Raw genomic sequence first — 12,707 nt, 5'->3', positions numbered from 1 at the left:
AAGGAGAAATGATAAGTAAAATGGCACACATATATATGTATATACCGTATGTATACATATATATGTCCATCCATCCATCCATCCATTTTCTACCGCTTATTCCCTTTTTGGGGTCGCGGGGGGCACTGGCGCCTATCTCAGTTACAGTCGGGCGGAAGGCGGGGTACACCCTGGACAAGTCGCCACCTCATCGCAGGGCAAACACAGATAGACAGACAACATTCACACTCACATTCACACGTATATATATATATATATATGTGTGTGTGTATATGTATATATAATCTACTGTATGGTCAGAGAGTGTTTGGGCCTGTGTGTGCGTGTGTATGTTTTGTCTGGTTTTGTCTTGTCTCATAGTAACAGTGGTACTATCATATTGTTAGTGTACAGGAGTTTTTCTTGTTTTTGTTTATATAGTATTGTTCTTGTATTATATTGTTTGTTAAATGTGGAATGAGTAAGAGGGGTTGGGATATTATAAGCATCTGCTTCATCCAACCCCTTTTCAAGCCTTGCATAATTATCCCTGCCAAAATGTAAAAAATGAAAAAAAAAGTGTTTTGTTGTACTGTGCAGGTTTGAAAGAAATATTTCAATCAATCAATCAAGTTGATATAGAGATTTAGTGTAAATGCTAAATAAATAATAAAAATAAAAAAATATATATATATATATAATATGTAAATCTGGATCTATATTTAATATTTACATTAACGCACAGGACTAACGGAAACACTGAAATCGTTTTTTAGGAACCCAAATAAACTTTTTTTTCTTTCTTTTTTTTTTTTTTTTTACAGCAGACCGGAATATTTTTCGGATTGATTTCATTGAATAATTGAAAACAACTATTTTACCTAAGTAAACAATGTGGAGTACTGTAGAAAATTTTACACTTTGACCATAAGATGATGTAATTGTCATAAATCAGTTTGTTTAAAGGCCCAGGATGACAACAAGCTATATTAATATTCGTGTATTAGTCTTCAAATTACCACCTATGTTAATTCCACGTCGAGTCATCATGAAATGGCCCTGATATGTCAAAAGCCATTAATAAATCATGTTATTTTCGAATACCTCTATAAGTGATAACAGTAGTTCAGCCTGGATATGCTCATTTAAAAATTAGATTTACAGCCCCGAAATCTTGTTATTGTTTTAATTTCGATGTCCCGCTCTTTACCATTTGACCAACTAGAAAGTCTGTGAATGTGTCACATCCACTGCCCTCTTGTCTGGCTACTGCCACTGGTAAAGTTACTAAACATGTCAGACCTTAGTAAATCTACTAAAAGGCGTCATTACGATTCTCAACTTATTCATGACAAGCCAGAAGCAAAATGAGAATTTGTATCGAGGATGCCTTTAAACGATGAAGACGATTTTCATCTGACACCAAACTTTCTAATTATCTCTTTGATAGATAAGTCGGACATTTAAGTTTTCTTACTTGTAATAAATGGAAATGGACGTTCCATATGTAAACTATTTTGTCCAATACAGTCTATGATCTTATCTAACAAAGCTAGTATGTTTTTGCTACGAATACTTAGTGTGATGGTGTATAGCTCCTAGTGTAATACTTAGCATGCTAGCCCGGTAAATGACACATTGACATATAGGCTAACGGGCCTATATGTCGTTAGCCTCCTATGTGGATGTGTATTTGAACTGACAGGGCAAAATATATTTTCGACAAATAAAACTTATGTGGATATGGGTAGTGTCAGTGCCTATTTCCTTCTCAATATGCTAATACGCTGAGAAAATGGGTTCCAACATTAGCACGGCTGTCATCATGGCAATGTGAAACGTATGGAGACGGCTAAGCATGCTCTACTTATTTTCACCAGTGTAACTAGCGTTGGTTGCCGTTTGTTTTAGTCTTTGTTTTCTGAGAGCACTGACAATAACCATATGATTGCCATTTGTTGTGATATTGTACGCAGGCATCAGGTACTTCTTCCTGAAAATAGCCTACTTTTTGTGTGAAATGTGTTGGTTAGAGATTTGTTATTGACAAAACGCTATTATGGTCCCAGCACCTCAACCCCTAGTAAGAGGCAGTGGAAGTTTGAAGTTCCTTGGAGAAGCCGAGTCGATGGAGCTGGATTCGGCTGCATATCGGGCAACGTCAGTCAGGAAGAGAGGGAGGGGACTACAGAATTTTGACTGTGATTGCAGTACCGTTTCTGGCCACATTTTTACACCATTTCCGGCCACATTATTACATATGGCACCTTTTGAGTTTGTCAAATCAGACTGTGGGAAACAATATGTAAGATAGTGTGTCCTGAATTTTGCTTCCAAACTAAAATCTAAATTAAAGCCTTGTTTGTTTGTATCATTTTCACCATCTGTGCATTAAGATGACACAGACATATTCAATGGGGACTTGCCGTTTAGGGAGTGATTTGTTTTTGTTTTGGAAGGTTTTGTTTAAAGTGGATTTCTCTTCATATCTTTTCCTCCTTTGAACATCCAGCAACATACTTACAAAATAGCACAGCAAAGAAAATGTACCACTGAGTTAGCCAAACAGCATACCTGCATTCAAAGTAAAATGTATACAGTGCATAGAGAAAGTATTCGCAGCGCTTCACATTTTCCATATCTTATATAACAGCCTTACTTCCAGAATTGAATAAATTCATTTTTGTCCGAAAAACTATACACACAATATCCCAAAAATGATAATGTCAAACATTTTTTATAAATTTTTTTTCATTCAAAATAAGGGGTAAAAAAAATCACGTGTACATAAGTATTCACAGCTTTTGGGCAATACTTCAGTCAATGCACCTTTGACAGCAATTACAGCCTCAAGTATTTTTAATATGATGCCACAAGCTTGGCTAAGGGCAGTTTTGCCCATTTCTCTTCGCATCACTTCTCAAGCTCCACCAGGTTGGATGAGAAGGGTTCTTTTTTTATCCAGGATGTATCTGTACATTGCTGCCAAAGGTGCATCAACAAAGTATTAATCATATGCTGTGACTACTTATGTACTTGTGGTTAGTGTCCGCCATGAGATCGGTAGGTCGTGAGTTCAAACCCCGGCCCAGTCATACCAAAGACTATAAAAAATGGCACCCAGCATCAAGGGTTGAAATTGGGGGTTAAATCACCAAAAATGATTCCTGGATGCGGCAACCGTTGCTGCTCCCTGTTCCCCTCACCTCCCAAGGGGTGATCAAGGGTGATTGGTCAAATGCAGAGAATCATTTGATTGTCACATTATGTGTGAGAATCAAGGGTACTTTAACTTTTATTTTTAACATGTGAATTTTTAATACATTTACAATCATAAAAAAATACAAATAAAATTGCATTGTTATTGTGGCATTTATTGTCTGTAGAATTCTGGGGACAAAAATTAATTTATTCAATTTAGGAATAAAACTGTAACATTAAAACATGTGGAAAAAGTCAAGAGCTGTCAATACTTTCTGGATGTACTTTTTTTTTTTAACACTCAGTAAAGGAAGCAGAGTAAAATCACCAGAACTCTGCCCAGACAAGGACAGCAAAACACTCCGTGCGTGTGAAACAGCAGCACTTATGTGAAGGTCAAGCACTAACATAGGAAAACTGACAACTTTCTTCTCAAAATTGCCTCCCCACTGTGACGCTGGCTAGGCTGTCAGAGCAGTGTGAGGACTCAGTGTGTACTGTGAGTTTTAGGGGTTATTAAAATGCCAATTAACTGATCATGAATCCCAAACTTTGATGATGAGGCACATTGAGTGTGACACAAAATATCAACAATATGTGAGATGGGATGTGGGCAGAAATCCTCCACTCATGACCACCCAATATGGTCATTAAGTAGATTAATGATCACAGGGTGACTTTGCCCAACATGACATGTCAGATGAATGGGTTCACAAACCAATCTGATGAAGAGGTGACAATCTATTAGAAAAGGTGCAGGTGTTTAGGGGAAAAAACATTGAAGGTGATTGGGCAATTGTTTAGTCTGTCACATACATTATAGCCCATTTAGATTGATAAGTAAACAATAGGCCATCTCATCCTGGAATAATTTATTGACGTGATTGTTTTGCGAAAGAAGCACCACTCCTGTAAGCTGATTTGAACTGGGCTGCAAGACTTGAACAAGTTTTGTACATTTATTGTACAGACTTACAAACTCCTGATAACCAGTTTTGGTCTAAAATCTTTGTCAGAGTTACACATTTCGGGGAAAGTGTTGCCCTGTTATGCACAATGCTCACTGCAGAGGACGCTGACTTTCGGAACAATATAGTTAAAGATGTCGAGGACTCAGTATTTTTGCTTCATCACAAACCAATAAAATGGTATTCGGTCTTGGTAGCCACTACTTTTTATTTCATTCAATAAAGGTTTTATCGTTGCGGTTATTGATGTACGGCCAACATTGTACGTAATGTTAACCAGCAGGTTTCGGTGAGAAAATTGTGGTTAACTTCTCTGCTGCCCCCTGCTGGACAGACAAGGTGGTGCAGCCATCTCAACCAACAAACAAACCCTTTTGCACACAATCTAGTGCCCATTGGGGACATAGGCCCAAAACAAATACTCCCTCTTCCCCCTTGTATTGGCCCTTGGTCTTTGGTTTTGCACATTGTGTCTTATTTCTCTGTCAGGAAAGGGGAGAGGGTCAAGTGTTAAGTGAGCTCGGATACCTCTCTAGATATCAAGTGCTAGACAGCTAACAAATTAATCACAAGTGTTAGTTAAATAAATGGATAGAATAAGGTAAATAGTGGATTCCACAAAACCTAGCCAGAACTTGCATAGAATCACTTCCCTCAATGAAACACATTTCATGTGGCGCAAGATAGCATTTATTTACCATAGGGCCGGGGCCTATTGTTGGGCCGCAAGCGCTCCCCATAGGGCCTCCAAAAAACAACAGTTTCTTGGCTGAGGTCCATATGAACCGCAGCGGTACTCAAATGTAATACTTTTCCACCAATTGTGGGAGTAATGACAATATCAAACAAACAGAAAAAGTCTAAAGCTAAAGCCATAAAGAAGTTTCTTAAGCGCAAAAATTATGACTAAAGTGGTGAAGATGTATACCTCCCTACACTATCGAGCAAAGTAGAAAGATGGCAGACCAGAAAACAAGAGAAACGTACTATTGTAAGTAATAAGCGATGATAAGGATTTTCATAATGACACACATGGTTTTAGTCAGACTTCAAACCTTTGGTACTGCACGTAAATATTGGCTTCAAACAAAATGAAACACACTTTACATACCGCAAGCTGAAGTGCCAGCACTTGCACATTTTGCCAAAAATATGCGGTCTTCTTAATAAAGACAGGCAAGAGAAATTAAAGTACCAGTAGAATATGAAAAGAAGTTGAATTTTTATGCTTAATTATGTTTCATTGTAACATTACACCATATCCAATTGCATCTAAAATCCACAAAGTATGTGGAAATACCGTCTAAACATCACAAAACTTAACAAATTCAGTCGGTAATTCAGATTTGGAAAATTCTGCTCTGAATATCTTCTGCAATTCCCATAGGTTATACGTCACCGTGGTAACGCTTCTGCACACTAACAATAGTATTAGATCGGTCCTACTAGAAATACTCAAAAATTGGAAAGAGATGTGTTGTTTATCATTTGCTATCCTTATGTAAGACAACACATATGGGTCACGGGGGGTGCTGGAGCCTATCCGAGCTGTATTTAGGTGGAAGGCAGGTTCAATAATGAGAGGCGGGAATCTTTTAGGGACCGAATGATGTCCAATTGATTCAGAATCAATTCTCAATTCAACACAATTCTTATAATATATTATTTGGTATATAAGTTATAATAAAAACTTTTTATAACAAGTTAAAAAAGCTCCTATTTCCTGCTGACGTGCGAATTGTACACGCAGAATTAGCCTAAGAAATGCTCTTAAAATATATTTTTTTTAATTTACAAAAATATAAGGATGTTCATCAATTTAATAAAAGAAAATAGAGAAACCACAACTCCAACCCAATTCCAGTTTCACAATAAATTGGAAAATAATTTACAAAGTAATTGAGAATAAGATTTTAATCTAAAAATTGATTATTAAAAAAAAAAAAAAAGAAAGGTAAAAATGGTTTTAATTATTTTTTTTAAATTATAAATCGATTTAGAATAGGGATTTCCAAAAAATTGGGATTTGGATGTGAATTGATTTGAACACCCCCGTTCACTTATCATTTTTTCCCATTTATCCTTTTTATTAGTCACTGACAAAAAGAAATACTAAGCCCAGAGTTAATTGTAACTATTGGGGGACGGCGTGGCGAAGTTGGGAGAGTGGCTGTGCCAGCAATCTGAGGGTTACTGGTTCAATCCCCACCTTCTATCATCCTAGTAATGTCAGTTGTGTCCTTGAGCAAGACACTTCACCCTTGCTCCTGATGGGTCCTCGTTAGCGCCTTGCATGGCAGCTCCCGCAATCAGTGTGTGAATGTGTGTGTGAATGGGTGAATGTGGAAATTGTGTCAAAGCGCTTTTAGTTCCTTAAAAAAAGGTAGAAAAGCGCTATACAAGTACAACCCATTTTCCATTTCCATATTGTATTGAATATGAATTAATTTGCAGCTTTTGTACAATGGAAAACAAAATGCTTAACTAAAAACACCAGAAACTTCTCTATTGTGAACTAACATTTGTCTGGAAAATAATATAGGCTAACATCCTGAAAGCCATAATGCCTTCACCCCCAATGTTCAAAATTTTTCTTGCAGAAGGTGCAGTGTACTTTATATCAAATGTTTTCACTTGACAACAACAACAACAAAATCGGCCATGGTGGAGAAAAAAACACAACCATATTTAGTCTCTTAAAAAGAATGTTTGCACTTTTGCTAAAATTAAATGGTTAACTTTTTCAGTGTCAGATTTGAGAAGCAAATATGAACATCTACAATACTAATGTCTTTACAAAGTTGTGAAAAACAGAGAGAAGACACAACAATTGTCTAGTTATTGAATTAAAAATTTAAGATTAAAGATTACTTGTTTTTACGTTATTTATGATAGAATAGAATAGAAAGTACAAAAGGAAAAATTGCTTTGGTTTTTGTATGATTCGGTTTTGATTTGACATTTTGGAACAGGAAACCATACCGTTGTAAAAACATGTCTTTTAAATAAAACACAAACTTTACAAAAATGTTTTTGTGCAGAATGTTACAAAAGTCTTTTAAAATGACCAACAACCACATTTAGCACACAATATATAAAAATACCTGGTGAGTGACAGGACAATATGATAAGAGGAAGATCTACTGACAGCATGACAACATGATTTGCAACATACATGGACACTTTCCACTGAGGAGCAAAATTAAGATGGAGATGAAGAGCGATAACTGCTTAATTAGCAGGGATGGGCACGTTGATCCCCAATTGGTGCCAGAAAAAGCCTGGTGTTGATTTGGAGTCTCGCCAAAACTAAAGACACAAAGATGCTGTTTGCTACTCTTTATAAGACTCAGCAATGTTCCAAAAATGTAAAAATCCAAACATCTTCTATATTCACAGTAACTGATCAATTATGAATAGACTCTGTGCTTATCTTCGATGGTAGACACCATCAATAAGCACAATGTGATGCTGTTAATCGCCTGATACCACAGACAAAATGAGCTAATAACAGTGTGGGATCATTACAGATCATTTGTTGCCCATCCCTGCCGTACAGGGCCGTGACACAGTTGGGAACAGGGGTGTGTTTGTACCTCTCTCTGTGCAGCGGGTACATTTTATAGCCGGTTGACAACTCCTCTGCAGCAGAACCAGAAGAAAAAGGTGAAAGAAGTTGAGATCGTCAAGTGTAATTGCATTCCATCAAACTGAATGCTAATCCAAGAATGACATTTTAAACATGTGTTCATCTCAGATGGAAGAATTTTAAAAAATATAGCGTAGTATATCAAATAATATAATGGAATTTAAAAGTCAGTCTGGAAATTGTACAATGTGGATTGCAATCATTATGTTCCAATATTCACGCAAAAACAGTCTATTTAACATTATATTTGTGTTGTCTTTAGGGATGTAACATTAAACGCTAATATTGATAACCGCCGTAAAACTCCCGCCAGATAATATTACCGTTTTAAATTCAAATTATTGAAAAAATGTGTTTAATAACTGCACTTTTATAAACTCACGGACTGACTAACATAAAAACAGGAGACACTACGTTTTTGTCATTAAGAAATGATATAACCCAATAATCTAAACTTATATAAACACATTGATTTCTGAGTAACTATTCAATTGTGCATATTGAACCTACAAGCTGTGCTCATAGTACTGTGTGATCGTTCTATAGTCAGAGGAATACGAGACAGGGGTGTTTTTACGGTGCGTTTGAAGACCGTTGTACAGATTAGGACAATACAAAGTCCAGCAGAAGTACTGAAAAATAGATCTAATTTTTTACGTACTTTCCATTTAAATAAATCTTAAAAGTGCTACAGTACAACCCAATATTTAAAATAGTACAAGCTTAGCTATTAAAACAGATAGAATATTAAGATTAAAATACTATCAGTGATGCATAAGAAAAAAAAAAAAAGCAAAATAGTGGGTTTTCTGACTGTCTCTCTTATTAAAAAAAAAACTTCAAAGATTTTAGTGTGTATTTAAGTATTTTCTTGAGCGCATTCGACAATTGCTGTATTGCACATGGAGGGCAAACAAGCTTGAGCTTAGTGATAAATCATTAGCATCCCGATCACAACTATACAGCACTAGTTAATGTCAATCAAATACATTACTTATCGATGCACTATCAAGTTCAACATGGTCTTTCTTGGATTAATGTTTAATTGGTGGACCACTCTAGATGTAAATACATGATGTGTCTCCAATCTTTTCTACTATACAATTTGTGTGAGCGTAAAAGGAAGTGCGAACGAACAGTAGACCTTGATGATGATAAATCGTTTAAATCATTACAAAATATTTTTTCCCAAGAGTGTAGAAATCCACTCCATCAAATTTCAGTATTTTTTCATAAAAGCTTGTATACTTGCTTCTACACCAAGGGTCGGCAACCCGCAGCTCCGGCTCTTTGACCGCTCTGATGTGGCTCAGCTGCATAATTGCCGACCTCCCCCATTATTCCAGGAGGTTTCCAGATTTAAGTGCCCCCGCCAGAAATCACCTCCGATTATCACTCGAACTACTTTATTTAAGGCGTGCCGTGATGGCAATGCCTTTACCGCATTCTTAAACATGTCGTCGCGCCGGTTTTTACACCATGTTATCTGCGCACCGGCCAGTCACAAGTAGTATACAGCCTCTGTTAACACACGAAAGTGACTGCAAGGCATACTTGGTCAACAGCCACATAGGTTACACTGAGGGTTGTGATATAAACAACTTTAACACTGTTACTAACATGCGCCACACTGTGAACCCACACCAAACGAGAATGACAAACACATTACGGGAGAACATCTGCACTGTAACACAACATAAACACCAAAAAACAAATACCCAGAATCCCATGCATCCCTAACTCTTCTGGGCTACATTATACACCCTCGCTAGTACCAAACCCCGCCGCCCCCAACCCCACCCACCTAAACCGACGCACGGAGGAGGGGGGACTTTGTGCTAGCAGAGGTGTATAATGTAGCCCGGAAGAGTTAGGGATGCATGGGATTCTAGGTATTTGTCCTGTTGTGTTTATGTTGTGTTACAGTGCGGATGTTCTCCCGTAATGTGTTTGTCATTATTGTTTGGTGTGGGTTCACAGTGTGGCGCATATTGGTAAGAGTGTTAAAGTTGTTTATACGGCCACCCTCAGTGGGACCTGTAGACTGTTGAAAAAAGTATGCATTGCTGTCTTTTACGTGTCTGCAAAAGCCACATACAACATGTGACTGAGCTGGCAAGCTGTTTGTACATGTGGTAGAGGGCGTTAAAGGCAGCGCCTTCATAGCATCGAACTCATTATTGTTGTTTGGGTGAAAATTAGCAGACATTCACGAGAATAGTTGCTCTGATATTCGGGAGTCTCCCGGAAAATTTGGTAGGGTTGGCAAGTGTGATGCTGTCAAACGGCATTCATATAAAATTTGTGGGTCGCACTGACGTTAAATTTCCATATTAAGGTGCGGGCCGCGTGTCTGAGACCCCTGTTAATACATAGCACAAAGCAAAAAAAAACTCTGTATGCAATGTTATTTCATTTTAAATTTCAAAAGAGTTTTGTGGCTCCCATTGTTTTCTTTATTTTGTGAAACGGGTCAAAATGGCTCTTTGAGTGGTAAAGGTTGCCGACACTTGCTCTACACCTTTCAAAATCTGCACTGATGCAGGTAAATAAACAGTAGCCTAATGGGACTATTGTTTTCATTTTAAACAGGCACAAAGCTCAAGGTGAGTGCACAGCAGTGTTTACCATATTTTTATTTTTGGAGCTCTGCCACAATAAAATTTGGACTGCCGGAGTAGGATTTGGCTTTTTTTCTTCTTCTTTTTAATGCAGCATGTTCTATTTACTCACAAATACATAATATTGGGACTTTCTGTGAAGCATGTGGTTTAAACAATGTGCAATGGATGGTATCATAACTCAGTCACATACCACAGTTGACTTTGTCACACATAACATGTTGGTCCATCAATATAGTGACGTACGATGTTTACGTTATCTTAAGAGTCACACACTTAAATGGAGTCAAAGAAAAATCATTAATATTTTTTAATCCCTTTAAGTCTTGTAAAACGCAAAAATAACAAGTTAACTCATGTGAAATAAGAAAAATATCACATTAATTATGTTTATGTGCAGATTAATCACAAAATTTATTTTGATCCCACATCCTGATGATGGTTACCTGAAAGGTGATGTGGTTTGTTATAAGGTCAGTAATCAGGTCAATACATACATCAGTGCAAAGATGAATGAGGAGACGCTGACTGTTGTGCTGGCTTACAAATTTCACTTCAAAATAAACCCTGACTGGACTTTAGATTAAACTGCTGGCAAGTTTTGAGCAAATTAATGACGTACATTCAAGTAAAATATTTTAAAAAAGGCTCCTGTATGACATTCCAACAATGAAATGGCATTTACTTTCAAATATTGGGGTCTTAAGTTGATTGTAACTATGCAAGCGAGGAATAACCTTTGATTAATTATGCTTAGTCCATCCATCCATTTTCTACCGCTTATTCCCTTTTTGGGGTCGCGGGGGGCGCTGGCGCCTATCTCAGCTACAATCGGGCGGAAGGCGGGGTACACCCTGGACAAGTCGCCACCTCATCTAATTATGCTTAGTCCAAATTCAAAAGAATAAAATAAATAATAATTTCACAGCACTACTATTATTTATTTATTCATATGGTAGTTGAGAAACTGTTACCTAAAACATTTCCTATATTGTCAATAGTGTTTCAGTTTTTTATCCCACATCTGCATATGCAAGGTATCAAAATATACTGTAGACCATCTCCTTTATCAGCTGCAGGCACAGAAGAGGAGTTTGATTTATCAGCTAAATGTCAGCGCTGGCTGACATTTGCCTTGTTGGGACGCAAGGCGGCATTCACAAATGCCAGTGGATGTGAATTATCTGGTAATGTGTCTAATGTTTGTGGACAGGCATGATGCAAGAGGGCCAATGAGTCCAGTCCGTTTTTTTAATGAATGTCTGACTTGACAACATCAAATATTACTTTTAAATCTTTTGTATCGGTGAAAATCAGAATGTCAAATAAAGTTGAAGTTGCGATGAAAATATGCAATTGTGCTAACATGAGGAATTGTCCAAGAGGAAGCTTGTTTTGTACACATGGAGTTGACTGAGTGTTTGAACCAAACCATTGGTACTGGCAGCATGCATAATCCAAACCAAACATACACTCTACAGCTGAAGAGACAATGCACAGCTTGAGGTTCTCAATGCAAATACACCCAGTATCCACTTTGCAGCAAGCAGGCAGCCATGTAGTGTGTGAGTGTGTGTCATGGAAATTGAGAAATGGAGAACAGGAAATAAAGAGTCGCTGTAAACGACAAGCCAATGACCTCTGCTTGTGTCTCAGCCATTGAATATTAAGTTGGCCTAGTGCATTTTAAACAAAACAAACCTCCAGCGGTCAAATGCGGCACCAACCACTCTAGACAGAAATTATATAAACCCATATGCCACACAAAAAATAATAAAACTGGCCTACTGTATTCAACTGTTTGTCCGGGGGCCAAATCCGGCCTGGGAAGCACACCATATCGGCCCCGAGTTCATTTCAAAACTTGGAGCAAATTCTTAAAAACACTAGGAGGCTCATATATTATAGAGGCACTTAGACCACTGTAAACATGTTGGCAGGTCCTTGCATTGACATTTTAACCTTGCTAGCAAACATTTAACACTAGAGTCCAAACTTGTAAATTACATTACTGAGCCGTTCCTCAAGGCTGTACTTTTAGATCCTCTTCTTTTTGGCAGTTACAAATTTGTTTTTATATTGTTATGCAATGAATGTGTTGCTGTAGCTTGTTTACTTCAGATGCAGTCAGTGGTAATTTGTTCAACTTCTTTAGTTATACTAATGGTGTTCCTCAAGGTTCGAGTTTAGGTCCTCTCTTATACATCATATGGGCTATTTAACTAGTGGCTTGAGTGTTCAGTTGAAAAACTTGTGAAAATAAATCATGTTTTACAATGTATTCCAGAG

At 37.3% G+C, this 12,707-nt stretch overlaps 2 protein-coding genes across 4 annotated transcripts in view; one reads left to right on the top strand and one right to left on the bottom strand.

Moving 5' to 3' along the window:
* Window positions 1-12,707, top strand: part of klhl26 (kelch-like family member 26) — a 147,603-nt gene that overhangs the window by 93,465 nt on the left and 41,431 nt on the right. The gene's annotated exons all lie outside the window — the stretch shown is intronic.
* The window catches only part of LOC133540663 (homer protein homolog 3-like), a 110,090-nt gene that overhangs the window by 89,631 nt on the left and 7,752 nt on the right, over window positions 1-12,707 (bottom strand). The window contains exon 2 of one of the 2 annotated variants that reach the window (XM_061883468.1): window positions 7,745-7,790. The exons of the other annotated variant lie outside the window; for it this stretch is intronic. Within the exon in view, the coding sequence (XP_061739452.1) occupies window positions 7,745-7,767 (23 nt within the window). The 5' untranslated portion in view covers window positions 7,768-7,790. The remainder of the gene's footprint in view (window positions 1-7,744; window positions 7,791-12,707) is intronic. 2 annotated transcript variants of the gene reach the window in all.

The sequence above is a fragment of the Nerophis ophidion genome, linkage group LG22 (genome assembly GCF_033978795.1).
Source record: "Nerophis ophidion isolate RoL-2023_Sa linkage group LG22, RoL_Noph_v1.0, whole genome shotgun sequence".
Taxonomy (NCBI): domain Eukaryota; kingdom Metazoa; phylum Chordata; class Actinopteri; order Syngnathiformes; family Syngnathidae; genus Nerophis; species Nerophis ophidion.
The sequence above is the reverse complement of the archived record's forward strand: the minus strand, read 5'-3'. Positions and strand labels throughout refer to the sequence as shown.